The sequence below is a fragment of the Zootoca vivipara genome, chromosome 11 (genome assembly GCF_965207765.1).
Source record: "Zootoca vivipara chromosome 11, rZooViv2.hap1.1, whole genome shotgun sequence".
In the NCBI taxonomy this organism is placed as follows: domain Eukaryota; kingdom Metazoa; phylum Chordata; class Lepidosauria; order Squamata; family Lacertidae; genus Zootoca; species Zootoca vivipara.
This window is the reverse complement of record NC_142594.1, coordinates 10,727,306-10,751,112: the sequence shown is the minus strand read 5'-3', so window position 1 is coordinate 10,751,112 and position 23,807 is coordinate 10,727,306. Positions and strand designations below refer to the sequence as shown.

General features: G+C 41.9%; 1 protein-coding gene across 10 annotated transcripts in view; it reads left to right on the top strand.

Annotated features, from left to right (window-relative positions):
* Positions 1–23,807, top strand: part of TRAK1 (trafficking kinesin protein 1) — a 124,419-nt gene that overhangs the window by 85,325 nt on the left and 15,287 nt on the right. For 5 of the 10 annotated variants that reach the window (XM_035130168.3, XM_035130173.3, XM_088653662.1 and 2 more), the window contains 11 exons: positions 1,257–1,373; positions 5,754–5,854; positions 7,489–7,597; positions 8,723–8,801; positions 9,272–9,402; positions 9,562–9,636; positions 11,248–11,385; positions 11,781–11,857; positions 13,711–13,947; positions 14,901–15,217; positions 21,006–21,335. In XM_035130168.3, coding sequence (XP_034986059.3) covers positions 1,257–1,373; positions 5,754–5,854; positions 7,489–7,597; positions 8,723–8,801; positions 9,272–9,402; positions 9,562–9,636; positions 11,248–11,385; positions 11,781–11,857; positions 13,711–13,947; positions 14,901–15,217; positions 21,006–21,335 — 1,711 coding nt within the window. The remainder of the gene's footprint in view (positions 1–1,256; positions 1,374–5,753; positions 5,855–7,488; positions 7,598–8,722; positions 8,802–9,271; positions 9,403–9,561; positions 9,637–11,247; positions 11,386–11,780; positions 11,858–13,710; positions 13,948–14,900; positions 15,218–21,005; positions 21,336–23,807) is intronic. The other 5 variants (XM_035130169.3, XM_088653663.1, XM_035130182.3 and 2 more) reach the window with 1 other exon arrangement.

The window sequence follows — 23,807 nt, the reverse complement described above, 5'->3', positions numbered from 1 at the left end:
ATCCCCGCGACGGGGTGAGCTCCTGTTGCTCAGCTCCCATTGCTCGGTCCCTGTTCCTGCCAACCTAGCAGTTCGAAAGCACCTGAACATGCAAGTAGATAAATAGGTACCGCTACAGCGGGAAGGTAAACGGCGTTTCCGTGTGCTGCTCTAGTTCGCCAGAAGTGGCTTTGTCATGCTGGCCACATGACCTTGAAGCTGTATGCCGGCTCCCTCGGCCAAAAATGCGAGATGAGCGCTGCAACCCCAGAGTCGGTCACAACTGGACCTAATGGTCAGGGGTACCTTTACCTTTACCTTTACCTTTATTCATTATCTCTTAGCCTCAATTCTACACCTATGGTGCTGGGATGATTACCAGCCTATTTCACAGGGCACTTGTAAGTATTACTGCGTCTCCAGCTCTTTTTGGACTATAACTCCCATCATCCTTAGCTAGCAGGACTTGTGGTCAGGGATGGTGGGAGCTGTAGTCCAGAAACAGCTGGAGACCCAAGTTTGGGAAACCCTGAGTCAGGCATCCCCAAACTCGGCCATCCAGCTGTTTTGGGACTACAACTCCCATCATCCCTAGCTAACAGGACCAGTGGTCAGGGATGATGGGATTTGTAGTCCCCAAACAGCTGGAGGGCTGAGTTTGGGGATGTCTGCCCTGAGTAGATGACACACCCTGACCACTTAGAAAGAATGTTGGTTGTATATTAACACTCATATTAGGGCAATACCTGTAAATGTTACAAAATTCCGTGCAAATTTTTGAGTTCTCTAGAACTCTTCATCAGGCTTGTTGACATAATTAGAGCTTTCCTTGCAGGCCAGCATGGCTGGCTTTATTTTTGTATAGAAATACTAAGCGTTGTTAAAAGGCATCAAGTGGCAATACCCTCAAGGTCCCTGCGCAGCGCTTTGCAAAATGTACGCCACTTATACTTGCACCCTGGCTGACAGTTTTCAAATAAAGGAGTAAGATCTGGATTTCGTTAACTTTCTCACACTTGAACTTTGGGCTGTACTATTCTATGCATAGTTGAAATACTGTACGCAGCAGGTTTCCCAGATTATGTGGGTGTTTCCTCTGCAGTACGAAGAAAAGGAAATAAGCACAAATTGTGGGTTTCTTCGTTTTGAAAAGCAGCCTTTCTCGTCTTACCTAGAACACTGATTGAACGTTCATGTGCTTTCAGAAAGTAGTCATTTTCTAAATGAGCCAATAATTGAGACCCTTTGTGTTTTTTTGTCCCTTTTTTTTTTTACAGAAAGAGCGGGATTTAGAATTAGCTGCTCGGATTGGCCAGTCCTTGTTAAAGAAGAATAAGACTCTGACTGAGAGAAATGAACTCCTTGAAGAACAAGTAGAACACATCAGGGAAGAGGTGAGGGAATCCACGTGTGTCTAATAATTGACATGTTCCTAGTTCAGTAAACTTCATCCCACCACTGCCCCAAGCCCAACCCGTTTGGTTTTATTTGCCCTTGTATCTTGCCTTTTCTTCCATGTCAGTTCCATATGTTTTATTATGTATTTATATTTGTTGGAAGCAGCCCAGAATGGCTGGGGCAAGCCAGTGAGATGGGTAGGGTATAAAATCATCATCATCATTATTATTTGGTGTTCAAACTTAAGCAGCGTATTAAAGCTTCTTGGCCTTCTAGATCCTTCTTTCACCCCACACTTCTGCTGCTTCCCTCACCTGTGACATTTTTCCAGGACTTCTTCCTTGTTCCTTTCCCCACCCCATCGCCTCTCAAGGTACCCTGTCACCTTACGGGTGTTGACTGTTGCTTGATCACCTGCTTCCCCCATTCCTACCTGTGTTCTTTGGAGTCTTTGCTACTGTAACCCCAATTTCCTGTAGTATCAGGCCTTTTCCTCCTTCATTATCCACATGTTCTACCAAACAGGAAAAGCAAGTATACTAAAGTATAGCTGGAAAGCAAAATCCTCTTCATGTGCTGCTCTCGGACAAGATTTGTTGTGATGATTCTAACCTTGGCCTATTCTTCGCCTGGCTTTTGCACCCTCATTTGCAGTTTCCATCAGTGTAATCTAGAGAGGTCTCTGTTGGCTACTTATTTTGTTGAAGTAAGGCTTGCCTAATGTGCACTTGTACTTCCACCATCTCTTTAAAACATTGTTTGGACTGTGTTTGCAATTATATATTGCTGTTAATTAACAGCTGTTCCTAAGCATCCTTTAGGGCAGGCATGGTCGAACACTTCAGGTTACAGATTCCACTAACTCAGAAATAGTACCTTGGGCAGGCATCCCCAAACTGCGGCCCTCCAGATGTTTTGGGACTACAACTCCCACCATCCCTAGCTAACAGGACCAGCGGTCAAGGATGATGGGAACTGTAGTCCCAAAACATCTGGAGGGCCAAGTTTGGCCATGCCTGCTTTGTGGTTTTTTTAAAAAAAGAAAAGAAAAAACTCTTAACACTTTGCATTTCTTTATAGATCAAATATTTCATCACACTCACTGCCTAATTAAGAATGGGTTTTTCATAATCACACAAATTTTCTTTGTTCCTAATTGACACAACACACTGCTCTGGCTTTGTGTACCTCAGTAGCATCATATATTTCTGTGTTATCAGCGGGGTTGCTTGCCCAAAGGATGTTGCAATAGTTTAGAATGAAGCATCGTTTACATCCATTCACCTTGGGATTGACACTTGCATTGAATTGTGGACCACATCCGAAAGCCTTATAAAGAGACTTTCTTGCTGCAAGGAAATATGTGCTAAGAAAATGGAATACCAGAGACTACTGCTACTCTTTTAGGAATTATAAAAGTCTACTTTGCTATTTTACAGCATTTTGTTTTAGAATGTGAAGAGGATCATGTGCCTCAGAACATGTGAGGGAGACATAATGAATGAATCTGATCATTTTATGTACCTCTTCTTACATTGGCGCTTCAGTTAACTGGACATACAGTAAATTGCTTCACAGCAACTTATTTAGTTCAGTAGTTGAAAATGGTGGTTTCTAGTTGCCTAGGGATTTATAAAACAAACAAACTGATGAGGATGATATTGGAGCTCCAGGTATCTAAATATGAGCCAGGATCTCAAAATCTCAAATATCTCAGCTGATTTCCCCCCATAGTGCCCAACCAAAAATGAGCACCTTGTGGTCCAGGACTCTGGCATGAGTCAGCTGGCTTGCGCCATAGCACAGGACCAAAAGGCGGAAAGTTCTGGGATCCAAGCAGAAGCCCGGATGGCTTCTATGATTCCAGGATGTCCCACTTAAATCAGGAGGGTTGAGCGGTACAGTTTGTTTCTCTTCTTGGCAGTATGAGAGGAAGATCGGGAGGGAAAACACACAAGTCCAACACTTGACTCTGGCTCTTTCAGGCTTGTACACAAGGCATACACATAGGCCTTCTTAGTGGCAACACCTTGACTGTGGAACATTTTTTCCTTTGGCAAACTCCTTGTGGAGGGCTTTTAGATGGGCAGTCAAAAAATTTTTATTTCACCAGACTTGTAACAGGTTCTACTGTATTCTAAATTTTGCTAGCTAGTTTTTACTTTTGTTTTTACATTGATTTTACTATTTCCTCCATCCCTCTCTGCCCGTCTCTCTCCTGTATGAAGATTGTGTTTTATTATACTGCCTTGGGCTGATATAGGCTGAAAGGCAGTATATATACGTGTGTGTGTGTGTGTGTGTGTGTGTGTGTGTGTGTGTCAATCATACTTTAGTATAGTATATCAACTGGGCTTATAAGTAAAGGTTGCCTTCCCATGTTCAGCTTGTTGAATTTTCTAATTTGACTGAATTTTCTAATTCAAGGCTGGAAATGTCCTTGTCTAGGCATCTGATGTAATCCCCATGGGGCAGGTGTTTTGCCTCTACTTCCTTTTGCTTAGGTTTTTTAAAACCCAACTTTCCTTTTCATCCTGTGGCATCATGCTTTTCTGTGTTCCCATACACCCTACTTAAATCTTATTTTCCTTCTGTCTCAAGGACAGAGCCTTTCCTCTTTCCCAACTTCAAATAATTGCTACTAACTTCTACCCTATGCAACTCTTTCCAGTAGTACTAAATTATGAAAGCAGAGACTCAGACGCATTGTAAGGCACTAAAGAAAACGAGGTGAGTGCACTGGAGTCAACATTTCACTGCTTCAGACATAGTCTCTGAGTTGTGGATTGCAATGGATTATTTTTGTCTGTAAATTGCTTTTGTGAGAAGCAATGCTCATTCTAATAGCAAAAACAAATGTATCATCTTAGCAAATACTGCTGGTCTTTGCTATGCTCCAGTATTTTAAGTATCTAGCTGAGGGGTATCATTACTCTATGCACCAAATCCTGTCTCCTTTGGAAATATGATCTAGGAGCTTCTATTAAATAAATTCTCATTCTGGTTTAGTATAGAGGAGACCATATGATTTTGAAGTCTGTTTTCTTGCTTTAACAGCTAAAAGTTTCATCTAGACTTAGCAATACCCTTTTGTGAATACAAACAAGCATTTTGCCCATACTTGAATATTATCAGCTCAAGCACCAGGAATATTGACCTCTCTAACCATGAAATAAATTTAGTGCACAGCTTTCATATCTGCATTTAACAGCTTAAGATCCGCCTTCTTCCTGATTTGTCATTGTATTATTAAGTTGGAACAAATGCACTTAGTTAATGACATGCCAAGTTATTTAACAGGCAAGAGTATGTGGAGATATAATTTTTAGGATTATCCTTTTTCTTGGATGTTCAGATTTAATTTGTGAACAAGGAGTCTTCTACCTGAGCACATTTTAAGTGATAAATTTATTTCTGGTTTCAAATTTTAAATGCATTGAAGGTTTTGGGTTAGCTCAGGACAATAATTTAAATTAAGCTATGAAGTTCATCCATATCAAACACTGACTTGTTCATTGAGCCAACAAGTGTGTGCATGCTTGCTGAGTGACTATCGTGGTCGTTTTACTCCTTTTGTTGTCCTTCTGCTGTGAGCTGAGTCATAGTTTGGCTTATTGTGTCACCAGAATCCGGGCTTGTGGTTTGTCTTAGAACAAACCTTGGTTACAGCTTGTGGTTTCTCTGGAGCAAGAAAAACCACAAGCCTGGGGTTCAGATGACGCATTAAGCCAAACCATGACTTAGCTCGCAGCAGCGGCAGGATTGAGGGAGGAATAAAGTAGCCACAATCTCCTTGCTTGAAGCCTGTGCATCCACACTAAACCATGGCTTGGCTTAGTGTTGCCTGTGAACCAGGTCACAGGAAATGGAAGTCCCGCTTCCAAAACAAAAAGAGGAAATTGAGAAGAGCAATGGAGACACAGAGAGAAACAAACATGGCAATGGCTGCTATAGTTCATTTCCCTTCCAAAAAAGGGGAAGGATTCCAACTTACAATCTTAGATTGTGTCTAGCTAGGAATGGCATTTTGTTATATCTTGCTTGAAGTGGTTGAAGTCCTCTTGTTTGATTCACTACCAGGTTTTTGAGTTCTCCATTGGTGTCCTACTATTTAATCAACAACACTTATAATAAAATAGTGATGAATTTGCAACTTTTGAAATGAAAAAGATACGGAGAAGTAACCCACCTTTAATCGTAGCAGGCACTGGAATTCTTGATCTGTGTTTTTCTTCAACAGAGGGAATCTTCTTATGTCCTTTTTGAAGTAGATCCATTGGCTAGCAGAACCGCACAAAGCCTGACACTTAAATTTTGCTACCCAAGATGAACTTGAAAACAAATGTATGACAGATTTCCCCCCTTCATTTGTTCAGGTTTCTCAGTTACGTCATGAGCTGTCCATGAAAGATGAGCTGCTTCAGTTTTACACCAGTGCTGCTGAAGAGAGCGAGCCGGAATCCATCTGTTCAACTCCGTAAGTTTGGGCCAGGAAACATAGGTCATGCTATACTGTCCATTTTGCATCCTTCAGCCCCATCTGGCATAGCCCACATGATTTTTGTATCCAGCATCTGGCATCACCACATGGGTTTTGCATCCAGGCTGCAGGTGAGCCTCAGCTCCCAATGAAAGGACCAAATGGTCAAATCGTGTCTGTATTATCTCACCACTGAGTACTCTTGATCATGAGTAGGTGTTACCAACAGTACTCAGCTGTGGTTTTACTAGTCTCCTTTTGGGTTCGTTCTGTAGCATGCTGCTCCATTCGGACCTTTCCAGTAAATAGTGCAAAAATACAGCATACATACAGTTTGATTACCAGCATTAGATGTTTTGGGCTTCCATTGACCGACAGTAGACCTAACTGATCTATGCAGCAATATGGAAGTCCAGTGTTGAGCTACAGGATCCAATTCAGAACCTGATATTAATAGCAGGCTCACACCAGTTAAGAAATGAGATAATCAGTCTACCTTCCTGACAAGGAATGTCTTCCTTAGTTCAGTAATACAGTGGTGCCTCGCTTTACGAATGCCTCGCACAACGGAAAAACTCGCTAGATGAAAGAGTTTTGCGTTGCGCGAGGCATTCGTAAGACGACAAAATTTTCTATGACCGCCGCTTCGACAGCTAATCTTCCTTTGCCAGGGGGGACGGAGCCAAAACGCGGCAGTGCGGCGGCTGCCCTTGGCTCGGGGAAGACAGGCGGGGGCAAGCAGCGCCCGCTGCGATTCGGCTCCATCCCCCGGAGCCACCACCCCACCCCGCACCACCAGCACGGAGCGCAACTTCAGAGGCTTCCGAAGTTGCGCTCCGTGTCGGGGGAGGCAGGCAAGGCGGTGGCTGGGAGAAGAGAGCTTCTCCCCCTGCCGCCTTGCACACAACCGGCATCGGACCGGGCTTCGGAGACCTCCTCCGAAGCCCCGTTGCATGCTGCTGCAAGTCCCCCAGAGCCTATAGGAACGCATTGATTAAGTTTCAATGCATTCCTATGGGAAACTGGGACTCGCTAGACGAAAAATTCGTTACATGAATTGACCCGTGGAACGAATTAATTTCGTCTAGCGAGGCACCACTGTATGTCACTTTTGCTATATCCAACAGGGAATAAGTTTTGAACTAAATCCTGTCCTTTTGAAGAATTTTGTTCAGCAACACAACAGCATGTTAACAAAGGCTGATCAGCAGTTCAGATCAGTTTTTGAGCAACAAAAAGCCCAAAGTCTTGTTTCATAGGCAGCTAACAGTATATTACAACCCCTGCTTGCAGCTTTCTGTTTTTTGTGCCTCTGCTGCTACAGCTTTTTGTTATTTTTATGTGTTGTAGTAGTCATGGAATCAAAAGGTTACTTTTTTGCAAACCATCTCCTTCAGAGAGCTGAAGGGTCCCCCCCCCCAACAGTTTGTAGCTAAAGGTTCTCTGTTAGAAATGGGCGGAATAAACACAATGGCTTCATTTCTTTATTTATTTTAAACTCTCTGACAAACCTATGAAAATGCTAGCTCTCATTTGGCTCTGGTTGTTGGAACTTCTGCTGTGCAGCTCCGCTACAAACACTGCAAACAAAAGGGAGCAAAAATAAACGTGTCTAATGGGCCTCTTACCAGGTTGAAGAGGAATGAGTCGTCTTCATCTGTCCAGAACTATTTTCATTTAGATTCCCTTCAAAAGAAACTTAAGGACCTTGAAGAGGAGAACGTTGTGCTTAGATCAGAGGTAAAACATATCCCAGTATTTTACCTACCATAAGTTTGCTTCTTTTTCCACGGGAATCAGGACTGATTGATTAGTAAGCTTTTACTCCATAAATTCTGTGTAATCTATAGATTATTCTCTCCACTCCACCCTGCTTCCCTAATGAATGTTTGCAAATATTGCATGACAGTATTGACCCTTGTCTAAGGCGTAGATTTAAAGCACGTTCCTTCAAAGAGTCATGGGAACTGTGGTTTAAGGGTGTTGAGAATTATAGCTCAGTTCCCAGGATCCCTGGGGGTGGGGTGTGCTTTAAATGTATGGTGTATATCAGGCACCCCCAAACTTCGGCCCTCCAGATGTTTTGGACTACAATTCCCATCATCCCTGACGACTGGTCCTGTTAGCTAGGGATCATGGGAGTTGTAGGCTAAACATCTGGAGGGCCGAAGTTTGGGGATGCCTGGTTTAGAGGCTGGTTGCAATGCACAGCATCTGATATACAGTAAATAGGGACAGTCATTTGATAGTGATGCTGAAAAAGTCAAGATGGCGATAGCTTCTTAACTAAGCATTACTCCCAAGATTAGCACTGTAAATGTTAAGAAGCTATTTATTGAGCTGGAAGTTACAAGTACAAACCACCCTTGAGCTTTATTTATCAAAGTATATTGCAGACTTGTGTTTCTATTGAATCTTTTTGGGTGTGTTGTGTTTGGGGTGTGTTTTTAATAGTGAACATTTAACTCTTCCCCTGAATATATTCGCCTGCCATTAAATTTGATGCAAAATGTTAATCTTTTAAGCTTTGCCTATGTATATATCAAAAATCAATGATGACACCTAGTGGTCGCGACTTGTCATTGTTCCACATAGTCACAAGAGGGATGTGGGAGACTATGCATTGCTTACTCAGCCTTTCTCAATCTCCAGGCGTTCTTGAACTACAATTCCCATCATCCCTGACCGCTGGCCATGCTGGCTACATTTAGGGAGCCAAGGTTGAGAATGGCTGTGTTTGTTGATGTCCTGGAATTGTGGTCTGCTGTTGAAAGTCCCCCCCCCCTTTTTACAAGGCTAGATCTAGCAAGAAGTTAACACAATGCTAACTTTGGACTTCTTCTTTTAAAAAAATACTTTGAACAGGCTTGCCAGCTGCAGACCGAAACCATTTCTTTTGAAGAGAAAGAACAGCAGCTTGTCAACGACTGTGTGAAGGAGCTCAGTACGTTTTCTTCTTTCCTTGCTTTTTGACTGAATAATCAGGATGTTCTGATACAAGGCTTTTCTTTTGGAGTTTGTGCCTTTTTTCTGTGCAAGTCAAGGGAGTTGGTGTGTGCTGCTTTTAAGTTATCAGCAGCCCCAGCACATGGGTTGAGAACTAATGGACCTACAACACTTGGTTTCAGAACTGTTTTGTCCCTGTTCTCTTGCACGGCTCATATATTGAGAAAACCCACCCTGCAATTGCAGTAACACTTCAACAATATTTATGGCATTGGCTTTTTCTATGTAGCTCTGCAGCAGTTGGAAAAACCTTCCTCATGCCAGATTGCATGTTCTCTTTCTCTGCCTCTCTGTTCAAAGATAGCTTATAAGTACCTTGCTTATCTTGATTTAGCAAGCAATTGCGATGCCAAATACCGTACTTTTCCATGTAAGCTCATTCTTACAATTGTTTCTTAATTATTTAAGGAGATGCAAACATCCAGATTGCAAGTATCTCTGAAGAGTTGGCCAAGAAAACGGACGATGCTGCCCGACAGCAGGAGGAAATCACTCACCTTCTCTCTCAGATAGTGGATTTGCAGAAAAAGGCAAAAGCTGTAAGGTTCATTAAAGTAATAAGCAAAATAGCTAATGTAGTGCCACCTTTCTTCTTTCCCATTTGATGAGCCCCTTCTGTTCCCAAACCTGTTTAAATGTTTTTAAAAGAAGAGACAGCACGGGGTGGCTAAACTGTTGTGATGCTTGTCTTTTTTCAGTGTACGGTGGAAAATGAAGAACTCATCCAACATCTGGGAGCAGCTAAAGATGCCCAAAGGCAGCTCACAGCAGAAGTAAGTGTGCCTCTTTAATAGTCATATGGTTAGGGAGCAGGGAAATGCTTTCAGTTCAGTTGATATTAATAGCCTTGAAATGCTGTAGCATTTGGTCTCATGGCAGAAGAATCATTTGAATTAGGGAGGAGCATTTGTGTGATAGCTTTTGAATTCAGTTTCCTTGGGTCCACACAATGTCATTTCACACCTATGAAATTGCTTAAAACCTTAAATACAGTATTCATCTGAAATAAAAAAAACCTCTTCTTTGATATATGCAGGGAGATTTTTTTTTGTCCTTGGGAAGCTTAATAGCATTTTTAATAAGAAACTGAGAAGTGGACTTGACAATGTACTATTTCCTTGGTGCAAGCCTTTGCATTTGACTCTTCCTAAGATTACGCCTAGGGACCCAGGTGGCACTGTGGGTTAAACCACAGAGTCTATGGCTTGCTGATCAGAAGGTTGGCGGTTCGAATCCTTGCGACGGGGTGAGCTCCCGTTGCTCGGTCCCAGCTCCTGCCCACCTAGCAGTTCGAAAGCACATCAAAGTGCAAGTAGATACATAGGGACCGCTCCGGCGGGAAGGTAAACGGTGTTTCCGTGCACTGCTCTGGTTCGCCAGAAGCAGCTTTGTCATGCTGGCCACATGACCCAGAAGTTGTCTGCGGACAAACGCTGGCTCCCTCGGCCTATAGAGCAAGATGAGCGCCGCAACCCCAGAGTCGGACACGACTGGACCTGATGGTCAGGGACCCCTTTACCTTTACCCTAAGATTACGCCTATCCTCAGACAGGCCTCTGATGGCTGAGCCTTCTTTTCCGTGAATTAAGTAAGGATCACAGATAATAATCTCCAGGATAAATGGATTTGCAAAACAAAATAAACACTAAGGCTGTGGTCCTATAAACATGGGAGTAAATTGCAGTGAACACAATGGGATTTACTTCCCAAAAATATGTATGTAATTCTTCGCTGTAAGAATTGTAAGTAAAATAGGATAGCTTGCAGCCCAGTTCTGTGCAGAGGTGAGCGTGCTTATGCCCAGAGATGCCAGTGGTCTTTCAGTACACTTAACCCTGCGCAGCGTCAAGCTTTATATTCTTCTAACTGTTAAATCCTTGGACTTCGCTCTTTGAAAATGTGGCCCTAAGAGAGTTCCAAACCAAGTGTGTGTATGTAAGGACAGAACCTGATTTCTTGCGTTCTCTGTTTTTTCATTTAAAAGTAAGGCGCTAGTCTTTCATTGCCATACAGACAGCTTTAAAATTTGTCTGCAAGGCCGAAAGAAACCTGTGCAGTCTCCATGATCAAATGATGGATCTTCTGGGCTCTGTGGAGCTTTTTATCTAATAAGTTTTGCAAGATGACGATGATTCTATGCAATTTGCATCAGTTATTCAGCTTGTAGAGCCCAACGGAATCCCAGTCTCTTTAATGGCAAATTGCTGAGACCATCATTAAAATAGATACAGACAGAACTAAATGTACATGTGGAATGTACAATTCATAGATGTTTAGCTTTTTATTATTTATTTAAAAGTGCCCCCCCCTGTTTGAATAGTTTTCTGTAGCCTTTAGATAGCCCAAGGTTCCTGGAAATAATTTCCATTCTGTGTGCGTTGCAGTTACGAGAGCTGGAAGACAAGTATGCGGAGTGTATGGAAATGCTTCACGAGGCGCAGGAAGAGCTGAAGAACCTTCGGAACAAGACAATGCCAAACGCCATATCACGCCGTTACCACTCCTTAGGCCTTTTCCCCATGGTAATGCGCCTTATAAAATCATTTCTGAGAAGTACATCTCATGCCAGCGCTGGCGGCAAGTTTGATTAGCATGAGGAAATAGATTCCGAAACTAATTTCAGTAAATATTGAGAGGAGAATCGGGATCATTGCCTTGAATCTTCCCATAAACAGAGGAAGGGGGGGCCTGAGGTTGTGGGTGCTACTCAACCCACTTTGGAAATAATGACAGTCTTGGTGATAAAGTGAAATGCAAGGAATGGCTGGAGCTATTAATAGGGGGAAAGCAGCTAAATGGTTCCTTTCTGTTGCCATAAAAGAAGCCCCAAGTATATCAGCATCACTGCATGCTATGAAAATAGACATACGTGTTAATGACACGCTGTGTGTGACATGATTTAAAATTGTCTTAACAGGATTCCCTGGCAGCAGAAATTGAAGGGTCAATGCGAAAAGAACTGCATCTGGATGATCCTGACAGCCCTGACTTAACGTATGACTGGTGTATTGTGATATTTTAATAAGAATAGTAGAAATCAAACCTTTTTATGCAATCCCAAATTAAGAATGCCAGCTCTTTCTTTCTAGCAAGGAAGGTAGACGTGAACTCATTCCTTAGAAATGGTCCTCTCTCTGTTGGAGAGGAAAGCAATTGAGAAGAAATCTTAAGGATATTTTAAGGCCAACTTTTAAAGAACTTTGGGGGCAGTTAAATAAAATGTTTTTCAGCCGCATCATAGTTGAAATTGGAAAAATAACCAACCTCGAATAGTGTTAAATCACTATTTTTGTTATCCGTCTTCTTAACACAGATGGAAATTCAAGCTGCAAGCTAAATAGTGAGGGGGGGGGGATAATTGAAAACTTCCTATGTTTATTCTGCACAAGTAAGAAAGTGGTCCTCAGAAATAGTGAAACAGGGCTGCTAAGTGTCAGAGTGCTTAAGCTTGTATATGTGGACACACTAGACAACTTTATAGTAGCATTATCTCAAGAGACATGATGTATAGCTGAAGCTATAGAGGTGTAAGTCAGATCAGTATTTGGGTGGGAAACTGCCGGGAGTCCACTGTGAACTTCCTTGAGCTCCCTGAAGCAAAAGGCGGGATATGAAAAACTTACTTATTCATACAACATTGAAGTCGCTCAGGACCACTGCATTCACTTTGGATGGCACGCAGAGGCAGCTGTGTGATGGTATCTGTAGTGTTTGACCACAGGATCAGATCACTGCAAATGGTCCCTAAAATATCTATGATCGCTTAGAAGAAATTTCCTGATCCATGTGGCAAAGCTGCAGTATGCTAGTAGCTCACCACGTGGTGCCGGTTATATGAAGTTCATATAAATGCTCACCACGTGCTGCCAGCCATTTAAAAATGGCAACTAGAACACCTGCTTTGTCCTGAAGTCCATAGCTGCCAAGTTCTCCCCTTTTTAAAGGGATTTTCCATTATGCTGAATAGGCTTCCTCGCAAGAAAAGGGAAAACTTGGCAGCTATGCTGCTACTGCTGTATCGTTTTATGCACAAGCACATTTTGTGGGCATTTTTTTATCTTAAGAAACAAAACAAGAAACCCCAAACCACCACTGCATGTTACTATTGCTACAGGGAGAATGTAACGAGTGTAGGAGATCCCACATTTTATTTCCATAAAGGATCTCCCTGGCTGTTCAAAACCTGCTTTTCTAACCAGAGCTATGCTGCAGGGCAAGAAAGATTCCAGGATCAATACAGGGTTTTCTGCTTCAGGGAATTGCTTTCTCTCAGGATAGTTGGTGGGGAGCATGTAAGCATTCGAGCCCAATAATTATTCCCTGTTTCATCCTAGGGTACAGTCTTGGCCAAGTTTCTATAGAAGAGGGTCATTTAGTAAGTGACCTGGAAAATGGGAAGTATTGTTTTGGGGAACTTTAGTACAGTGGTACCTCGACTTACAAAGGCGATCCGTTCCGCGGCGCTCTTCTTAAGTCGAATCCTTCGGTTGTTGAAGTGTCTGTTTTGCGCATGCGCCGACCGCGTGCGCTGCTTCTGCGCAGGCGCAGAACGCACGCACGGCGAAAAGACTTCCGGGTTTGCCGACTTCGGAAGTCGAAACCTTCGGAAGTAGAGTCATTCGGATGTCGAGGTACCACTGTACCTTACAGCTCTTTCCTTTTCCGTAGAACGACTTTTAACCGTTTGTCCGATTTTGTTCACTCTTGATCATAATCACAAAGCTAATCTCTGAGACCATGTTTTTCTCTTACAAAAGCTGAGCTTAATATAATATGATGTCCCTGCAGACAATTCCTCTGCTGTGGGTTTTATTTTGCTGGTTACTAACTGCTTGTGTCTTTGCCAGCCATCACAAGAGAGTCTTCGATGCCGTGCGAAACATCAACCAAGTGGTAAAGCAGAGATCTCTAACTCCCTCTCCAATGAACATCCCTGGGTCTAACCAGTCTTCAGCAATGAACTCGGTCATTTCTAGCTGTGTCAGCACACCACGATCCAGCTTCTATGGAGGAGACCTTTCCAATTTTGTGATAGACAACAAGACTAATAGCATCATCCTAGAAACTGACTCTACTGACTCTGGGTCAGTAATGCATACTTAGAGTTTAGCTGTATCTCCAGAACAAGAACTTCCTAATTCTTTTCTTCTATTCAGGGACTTGTGCGATATATGTTGGATACTATACTAGCCTAACATTGTTAGGAGACTCAATATTGCTAGCCTAACATTGTAAGAAGGATCAATATTGCTATATCTGAGTGAGATATTCAGAAGAAACCTGATTTTCATATATTGTTGTGCTGCAGCCTCCTAACACTGGACAAGTGAATTATATTGGGTTGTCTTAAAGCACTGGACACCTTAAAGTTTGCAAACTAATGTCCAGTGTGGTATGGTTCAGGCAAATCATGTTTGTGTTAATTACTATATTTCCTTTAACAATTACTGGTAACTGGTTTCTGTTATTGACACAACCTCCTCCTAGTAAGAGAATTTTTTAAATCATTTTGGGGGTTTGTAATTCTGGTGTGTGTTTTTTGTAACTGAGAGGCTTTCCTCCTCAAATTATCTGTCCACCATCCACATTAAGCCCAGAGTACAACTTGATTTGGTTACTTTGAAATGTGTGCAATCCCCAAAATGATTTTCTGTGCTAGGAAATGTCTGACCTCCCTTTCTAATACATGTAGAGCTATATTTATATTCATATTTTGTGTGTGTGTGTGTGTGTGTGTGTGTGTGTTTAGCTTAAAAAGAATTTGAGAAACACATCACTAAATACATTAACCAGGAATGAGACTGTGGTATTGTAGTGCATAGCTCTATGAAGATGTAAACCTTGCACGTTCCTAGCCCTGCCATTTTTATTTTCAAATCTAGACTACTATATTCTGCTGATGAAGCAGTTAATTGGCTACGGAGAGCTTGTAGCAGTTTTGCTGGCATTTCTAATATTGACATTTTGCGTGTCTTCCCCCCCCTCCTGTTGCTTGTACACACAGTGTAAATTTAAGTGTGTTTTGTCCTTGTTTTAGAAATGAAGAAAAGAACAAAAAACCTGGAACCCCAGGAACCCCTGGCTCTAGCGACCTGGAAACGGCACTTCGAAGGCTGTCTCTTCGGAGAGAGAACTACCTGTCCGAGAGGAGGTTCTTTGAAGAAGAGCAGGAAAGGAAGCTGAGAGAACTGGCCGAGAAGGGTGAACTCCACAGTGGCTCCCTTACTCCAACGGAGAGCATCATGTCGTTGGGAACTCACTCCAGGTTTTCCGAATTTACTGGCTATTCAGGAATGTCCATCAGCAGTCGCTCTTACCTCCCAGAGAAGCTTCAGATTGTGAAGCCCTTAGAAGGTGATAACAAAGCGCCTCGGCCTTTATCTGTTCTCCTTAGTGACTTTCTATGGTCTCTTCTCCATCAGCAGGAAGCGGGAAATCTTTGTAACACATACTCATTTTACTTTAGAGACAGCCATCCTCGTTGCTTGTTTAAACTCTTCTGAGAAAAAGATTTTGTTGCTTTTGAGTAAGCAATCTCTGGAGTAAGTGTGTTGTGTACACTCTCTAACATATTTCAGTAGTATATTTTTATAGTTCAGTAAATGGCATATGAATTCCTAGTTTCATTCACATATTTGTAGAACACTGCAGAGTGGGGAAGGTAGCATTGATATGGAGAAGAACTGTAGAGACGTGTGGTGATTCATTAAACTGCAACTTGTATAAGACCATTTCTTTTCTTTGCATTCTGTGCGAGCTACTCAAATACTTGCTACTGTTGTCCTACCAGTAGGTGTCTAGGCAACAGTTCCAAATCACTTGTACAGTGGTACCTTGGTTCTCAAACTTAATCTGTTCCGGAAGTCCCTTCCAAAACCAAAGCATTCCAAAACCAAGGCGTGCTTTCCCATAGAAAGTAATGCAAAACGGATTAAGGCATTCCAGACTTTTAAAAACAACCCAGAAAATAGCATTTTAACATTAATTTTACTATCTAATAAGGCCATTGATCCATAAAATGACAGCAATAATCAATGTACTGTACTATAAAATAAAAAAGACAGTATTGTAGATAATAAAAATAAAAATTATTGTTTTTCCTTTACCTGCACTGATGATAGTCCTTGTTTGAATGGGGGGCTTTTATCCATTTCCGCAGTCACACAATCAATCAAACAATCAATCAATCAATCAGTAGCTGAACTGGGTTCCACACAGTCATAAAAGCAAATGAACCGAAATGGCCTCAAAAACAAAAATGCAAAATAAGTAGCAAAAACAAAAGTGCCAGACTTAATCCGCTCCGGAAGTCCATTTGACTTCTGAAATGTTCAAAAACTCTGATTGGTGCAGGTGCCCCGGAAACAATAGCCGACAACTACATTGGATGTTTGGCTTCCGAAAAACATTCAAAAACCGGAACACTTACTTCCAGGTTTTTGGCATTTGAGAACTAAGGTACCACTGTATTTGAGTTGTTCTGCTGCTTTCAGAGTGGCTGTTACAAACCAACCTCACAGCATTTGTCAGGCTGAACTCAGGACTAGGATGTCAGTATTCTTTTATTTCAAGGCACTGAGAGACGTTTATATTGCAGTCCGGTATAAATTTAAGTCCCACTTAATTAGAGGTCGCACAGAAATGCTTAGTTGTGAAATCATGGGGTTTCTAACTTAAGTAAAGCTGCCCACTACTTGTTTTCATTTTTTTAATGCATAAGCTATTTCAGGTCAATAGCAATATCAATCTTCTTTTGACCAGCCTGACAACATAGAACATGGTACTATGTTTCGTTTTTATGCGAGAAAATTATTTTTGTGTGTGTGCCTAAAAGTAGCATGTGCTTTTAGCTCAAATAAGTCAAGAAAGAAATATCCTCTGTAGCTTTCTTAAGATGCCCACATAAAATTCTTAAATCTTTCCAGACAACCAACCTTCATTTACTGGTTCTTATCATTGTAATAGGTTTCTGTCATCCACTTATCTCTCTGCTTTCTTCTTCAATAAACTTCAGTCTCCATTTTCTCTGTCTCTCTTGATTTTTCACTTTAATCCCCCCCTTTTGTGTATCAAACCTTTTCTTCTTTTTCTTCTTCTTGTATAGATCATTCATATTACTGGCCATCTTTCACATTTAAAAACATTTACCATGCATTCATTGTTGAGGAGTGAATCGAGCCCTTATAATTTTTAAAATAGCATTCATTTTGGGAGGAAATGCTATGGAAATTTGCAAGTGAAGAAGGGAAAGTATTTTGGAACAAACACGTACCTTTTCTCACCCAACTGCAATTCATTGCACTTTGCACAGAGTTTCATTTTATTACTTTTCACTCTGTCTGTTTCTTAAGGAAATGCAGCAGCAAACAAAAGCAAATTCAGTGAGGGGTGTTTTGTTTTTGTTTTTTAAGTTTTCATTAGTGGTAGCGGATTATTTAGTTCCATTTCTATTATAGGTAAAAATCCCTGTAAGGGACCACTGCCTATTCCTGCATTGTAGGGGATTGGCCTAGATGCAGGGTCTCTTCCAACTCTGATTCTATGAGAGAAGGTTTCATTATTTTAACATTTTTAATATTAGTTACAGGTAGGTAGCCGTGTTGGTCTGACGCAGTCAAAATAAAAATAAAAAATCCTTCCAGTAGCACCTTAGAGACCAACTAAGTTTGTCATAGGTATGAGCTTTCCTGTGCATGCACACTTCTATTAAAACTGTCTTTTAAACATGCTTCCTCCCTCCCACCATCATCTCCAAAAGCCATGCATAATTGTTTTTTATATATTGCTAGTTAACTGTAGGCACTATATAGTTAAGTCAATAGAAAGGTACCTATCAGACCAGTGATCATTGTATACTTATCCAAATATTTATTTATAAATTATGAAACTGGGTTGTATATTTATAGACATTGAATAAATATTAGGCTCTCAGTTGCCACAACACCATACATGGGAAAACACTAAGTTTCTCTTTGTGCAATTCCTGTTCAAGTGAATGTTCTGCATGCAACTGTGATTCCCCCCCCCTCCACCATTGTCTCACTGTCTCAAAACAAAAAATTGGACTGACACTTGAATGAGAATAACATGCTTGGGAAACTGTTTATGGGGCCCCTCCAGCTCCCCAAAACCCATATTATACCATCTAAAAACTTTGTACAATAATGCTTGCAAAAGTAAGGGGACAATGTTGCCCTTACTTTAGCAGTGTTTGCCAGCTGATGCCATAACTCTGGTGTCAAATATGACAGCTTAAGTTGCATAGCCATTAGTGACCTTTGTGATGACTCTCCTGGTCCTTTACGAGCAATGCTGAAGAAACTAGAGAAAGTACATTATAGAAAGTATCTGTCACTCACGCATGTGTTTGAACAGGGGATTACGTAAGCTTGGGTCATCATGCGCTTGGGTCGTTTTGCTAAGTTGAGATGGTCACCTGAAAACCAAAGTTCTGCTGTCAGGTTGCTACCCATGCGACTTTGAACGGTTTGAGTGGTTTTCCAATGCCCTCTTAGTTGATTTGTTAATTTTTGTTAATGTTCCTCCCAGCCCGAGTAGATACCTAGCCAAATAAGCACATGAGGAATCCAGATGGATTTTGTCTACCATAGTCTGTTCTAAACTGCATTTCCCTTTCTGAATCTTCTGTGATATATGTTGTGCTTGGAAAGATGGGCCCTGCTTTGAAGATCTTAATAATGAAGCCCAAGGATGGTTACGAATCCTGCGTGTCGCTCCCTGCCAAAGCACCTTATTTGACTTTCTTGTAGTGTATCACGGTAGCAGCAAATTGCCCAGGCTATGAGCATAAGGATCAGGGGACTTCATTCATAGCACTGGCAGCCTCACATGCAATCCTGCGCTTTGCTGTCCCTATCCAGTGGATTGATCTGCTGTGATTGTCCGCTATGATCGCCAAACCCTCTAATTGATGTTGATTAATAAAAAACCTAGCATTACAATCCTATGCACATCTACTGCAGAGCAAGCCCCACTGAGTTCACTGGGATGTGCTCCCAGGTGAGTGTGTATAGGATTGTAACCTTAATTCTGTATTTACAGTTTTTCATTTCAAAGGAAAGAGATTTGTTCCTTTTTAGGGAGAAATAATAATAATAATAAAGAGCTGTTGTACCATGTAAGAAGTACAGTATATAGATTAAGAGCTCAAACTGATTGCCAGTAGAGATTTTAAAGTTGCAGGAGCACACTGGAATTGTATGGCTTGTCTCATTGAGGTTTTGTTTTTGATACTATGGTATTTTTTATCTCTTTGCATTCTGCAGCAAAATCTGAGTATTAAAGAGCTGGTAAATGTCTCATGACATATTACATGGCCAGTGGCTTGAGGAAGCCCAGTAAAGTTCTTAAGGTTCTCCGTCTTTTGAATGGCAGATATGCATGCTATGTCCCACGCTGCTTTTGAAACTTTCAAAAGGCATTTGAAACACAAAGCCCAAATTTCCCCTTGGGCACACAGAATCACCTGAGTTTGTTTATTTATTTAGACCTATATAGGCATCCTTATTCTGGACAAATGCAAAAAAAAGTAACAATCTTTCTCCTTCCTTCTTAAAAATTGAAATAACTGAGACTGCAACCCAACCATGATTACTTGGGAGTAAGCCACATTGACCTTGGCTGGACTTGCTTCCAAGTAAACATGTGTATCTAAAGAAGGGCTTTGGAATCTCTGGCTCTCCAGCATCAATGGACTTTAACTCCCATCATTCCCAGCCAGCATGACCAGTGGTTAGCAATGATGGGAGTTGTAGTCCAACAGCATCTGGAGCCTGCACCCCTGGTCTAAAGTATTCAGCATTATGCTGACTCAAAACAGCTGCATTTGGCTCATGTGGCCACCCTTTCATTTTTTCTAGTAATATCACCAAATTTATTATCTTTTCTGAGGCCAATTTTAGTAGAATCTATAGGGTTTCATATAATACAGGGGTTTCAACCTTTTCCTAATGTGAGGCTACACAGCAGTCATATTCCCATTTTCCTTAACCAGAATTTTGCCCACACACCAGAAATTATAATCTTAGTAGAAAATAAAGTACTTATAACTGATATTCTTTATATTGCACATTTCCCCCATCACTCAAAATATTTCCAATCCAAGGACAAATCTACAGGTATAGTGGAACATACTTTCTGTGCAAAAAAAAGTTTGTTTGGCAGTCTTGCAAGCAGAAAATAATATTATGGTGTGAATTTTTAAATGATATTTGTAGAGTGAATGTAGTTTGCACCATTCTGTGTAGCAGTTCTCCTTTTAGCGTCTAGTGCTAAATTCTAGAACCCTCTCATAGCACACTGCTCGGCTTCTTTCAACCCTTCAGTCTTCACAAATTAGTCCAGAAATACTTGATGTTCATACTTTCTGACTATTTCCCAGTATGGGTTTTAGTGTGCAGTTTCCCCACAAATGTTCATATTGCTTCCATTTTTATTTTGCTAGGTTATATTACTATTTATTTATTGCTGCTTTTAGGTTAAAGGCAGAAAACCAACCACAAAAACAAGTGGCAAAAAACAAACAAACAAACCAGAAAGCAAAAACGAAGAACAAATTCTAGGTGTTTATTTATTTCAGGCCCAGTGCATTTCAGGAAAAATAATAATTCCTCAGGGGCACATTTTTAGTATAAGACACTGTAAAGCAATCTCATAGTGACTCTTGTCCTATAGCGTTGCTTGACTCTGAGGGTTACTGCAAGAAACTTGCCCCTGTACAAGGTTTGCTCCCTAAAACTTTCAACAGATCAGGAATGCATCTTATTCCTTGCACCTGGAGGTTTTTTTCCCCCTTTTAGGTTATAGGCCTTCATAAATAGGTGCACACAGAGACTTGGCGTTAATCTTGTTGAAAATACATGAATGACAACAGTCTCTCCCTTTGGCAAGGGTTTTTGCAAAAACCATTTCTTCACCAACTAGTATTTTATTTTATTTTAGTAAGTACAGTACATAAGCAATACCTTAATATGCACTTTCCCATTGTTAGTTACCTTACAGAACAAGTTTGAGTTTGGGGAGTTTGAAGCAAATGAAGATTTAATATCCTTATGCAGCCTAGTTCACAACGGGAAATCCCCCAAGGTTCTGACTTTCTGCTGTTATTTTGTTTCCCCGCAAGGTTCTGCCACTTTGCACCACTGGCAACAGCTTGCGCAGCCTCACCTTGGGGGGATCCTTGACCCACGGCCCGGGGTTGTCACTAAGGGCTTCCGGACTCTTGACCTCGACCAGGACGAAGTATACTGCCTTAACGATTTTGAAGAAGACGAGTCAGGTGACATTACATACAAGGGCCTAACTACCTCGCCGTCGATGCATCACACAGAGACCTCAGGTGAGAGGTCCCAAGCACAAGTGACTGTTTCAGACAGCGAGAATCCCCCAAGTCGCTCTCAGGCTTCCCCAGAGGAGATGCAGGAACCCGCGACTGACGATGATGAGGGGTCTGGTGAGGGAACCTCATTAAGTCCAGCACAACTGCCGTGTTTGCAGGATGTCGATGATTGGGCCATTCTCACGTCTCCAGAGCAGCACCCACAGTGTTGCTTCATGTGTAGCTTCTGTACAATCGTGCGCTCAGGAATTAACACGAAAGCGTTTTCAAAACGATTGCTTCTAACAAATCATTGATTTTGCTGTACTTTTTTTTTAAAAAAAGTGCATGGTTCATTTTTGGTTTTCTTTTTTTCTTTTTGATAAGAGAAGGCTGCTAAAAAGAATGTGATTCATTTAGGTCCCGAGAGAAGATATGTTGCTGTTGTGTGTCTGCATACATGTGTGCATATGGAAACTACAGTGTTTTAAAAAACCATCCTTTTACAGTATGTTGTTGTTAAGCAGGAGTGGGTTTCAGTGCCAATATTATTTCTCCAGGTTGCTCTTGAAGTGCTGTTTATTGCAAGAGGCAGCAAACAGGACCTAGTGATTGAACACAAGCATTGTCTCATTATTTATATAGGATTAGGTCCCTTCAGTATAAGGGACGCAGGTGGCGCTGTGGTCTAAACCACAGAGGCTAGGGCTTGCCGATCAGAATGCCGGCGGTTCAAATCCCCACGACGGGGTGAGCTCCCGTTGTTCGGTCCCTACTTCTGCCAACCTAGGAGTTTGAAAGCACGTCAAAGTGCAAGTAGATAAATAGGTACTGCTCCGGTGGGAAGGTAAACAGCGTTTCCGTGTGCTGCTCTGGTTTCGCCAGAAGCGGCATAGTCATGCTGGCCACATGACCCGGAAGCTGTACGCCAGCTCCCTCAGCCAGTAAAGCGAGATGAGTGTCACAACCCCAGAGTCGTCCGCGACTGGACCTAACGGTCAGGGGTCCCTTTACCTTTTACCTTAGGTCCCTTCAGATCAGTTATTCCTTAGGACTCAACTGAGGGATAGCTCAGTAGAGCATGAGACTCTTCAATCTCAGGGTTGTGAGTTCGAGCCCCACATTGGGCCAAAGTTTCCTACATTGCAGGGAGTTGGACTAGATGATCCTCATCGCCCCTTCCAACTCTACAATTCTGATTCTAACTACATATAATGCTTTTGCAGGCTTGTGTTTAATAGCACACACTGGTGGTCTGGGTTGGAAGGGTTTTTTATATATATATAAAAACTTTTCGTAGCATAGCTGTCCTGGCAGCACCCTCAATTCAAAGAAGCTATTTGGCGGGGCCAATATTTAAGAAGTTTGGGTTTGGAAAGGGAAATAATTCTGTAGTGCCGTGACTGGGTTTCTCACCACTTTCCTATCAGACCCAAACAGGAGAAGGTGCCCCCTTAAGGTAGTTTGCAGGAAAACTGGTGTTGGGCAACTGAATGTTCACTTCTGTGCTGCCATGCCTCCATGCTTATAACATGAACTTTTGGTCCTGTCTTAGAAGATGGATAGTTTTAACTGTTCTGGAATAAAACAGTACTCTTAAGGCCACCAGCAGATCTTTCACAAACCAAAATACTTTTTTAATAGGGGAACATTGATGTATCTTGTTACTCAGGGAAACCCTCCAGGTCTGGAGCTTATATGAATAGCTGAAATAATAATCATGTTGTGGCCTTAAGCCAGGCATCCCCAAACTTCGGCCCTCCAGATGTTTTGGACTACAATTCCCATCATCCCTGACCTCTGGTCCTCTTGGCTAGGGATCATGGGAGTTGTAGGCCAAAACATCTGGAGGGCCGCAGTTTGGGGATGCCTGCCTTAAGCCATAGCATTATTTTGTGGGTGTGTAGTTCAGTGCACAGCTCTTTTCAGAATCGAGTGCTGCTTTCAGAGAATGAACATTATTTGCACAAATATGAAATGCTATATCAGAAAGTGTTTGTGTCATTTGAAGAATATGTGTGACTGCTGCTTTTTAGTTTCCTTGCACACACCATAGAATCTGATCCTTTTCATTGGCCCTTGTGTACGCTAATTCAATTGCACCGAGCAGGTGGAACAGGTGTCGTTTTGCACTGATTCTGCATGCTGCAAATCCCAGCACATGAGATCTTTTCCCCAAATCCTCTGCCTGTGCCCGATGACTTGAGAGGGGGTGTCTCATGACATTGTGAACTTTCAGAGTAGACAGAAGTTTGCACCTGCTTCGGGTTTTGGAGCGGCACTTAAGATGACCTTTTGAGTTCTCGGCGGTTCCTGGAGAACTTGGGGTTTAGGTGCTTCTGAGTATCCTGGCCAGGGCAGAGTCTCACAAAGAGCTAGAGGTGCTTCTCCCTGGCTAGCGTATCTGTGTAGGCCTGTCCAGAATCTTAATACTACAAAAGTAGTGTTTCGTTCTCTTCTATGCAACAGCGTCGTGATTGTTCTTTGGACAAATGCTTAGCTCTTTATTGTGCTTTGTCTTTCAAATCACAATAGCCAGACCTGATTCTCATTGGGCTCTTGCCTGTTTTATAGCAGCTGTGTTTCTGACTTTGTAATAAGATGTGC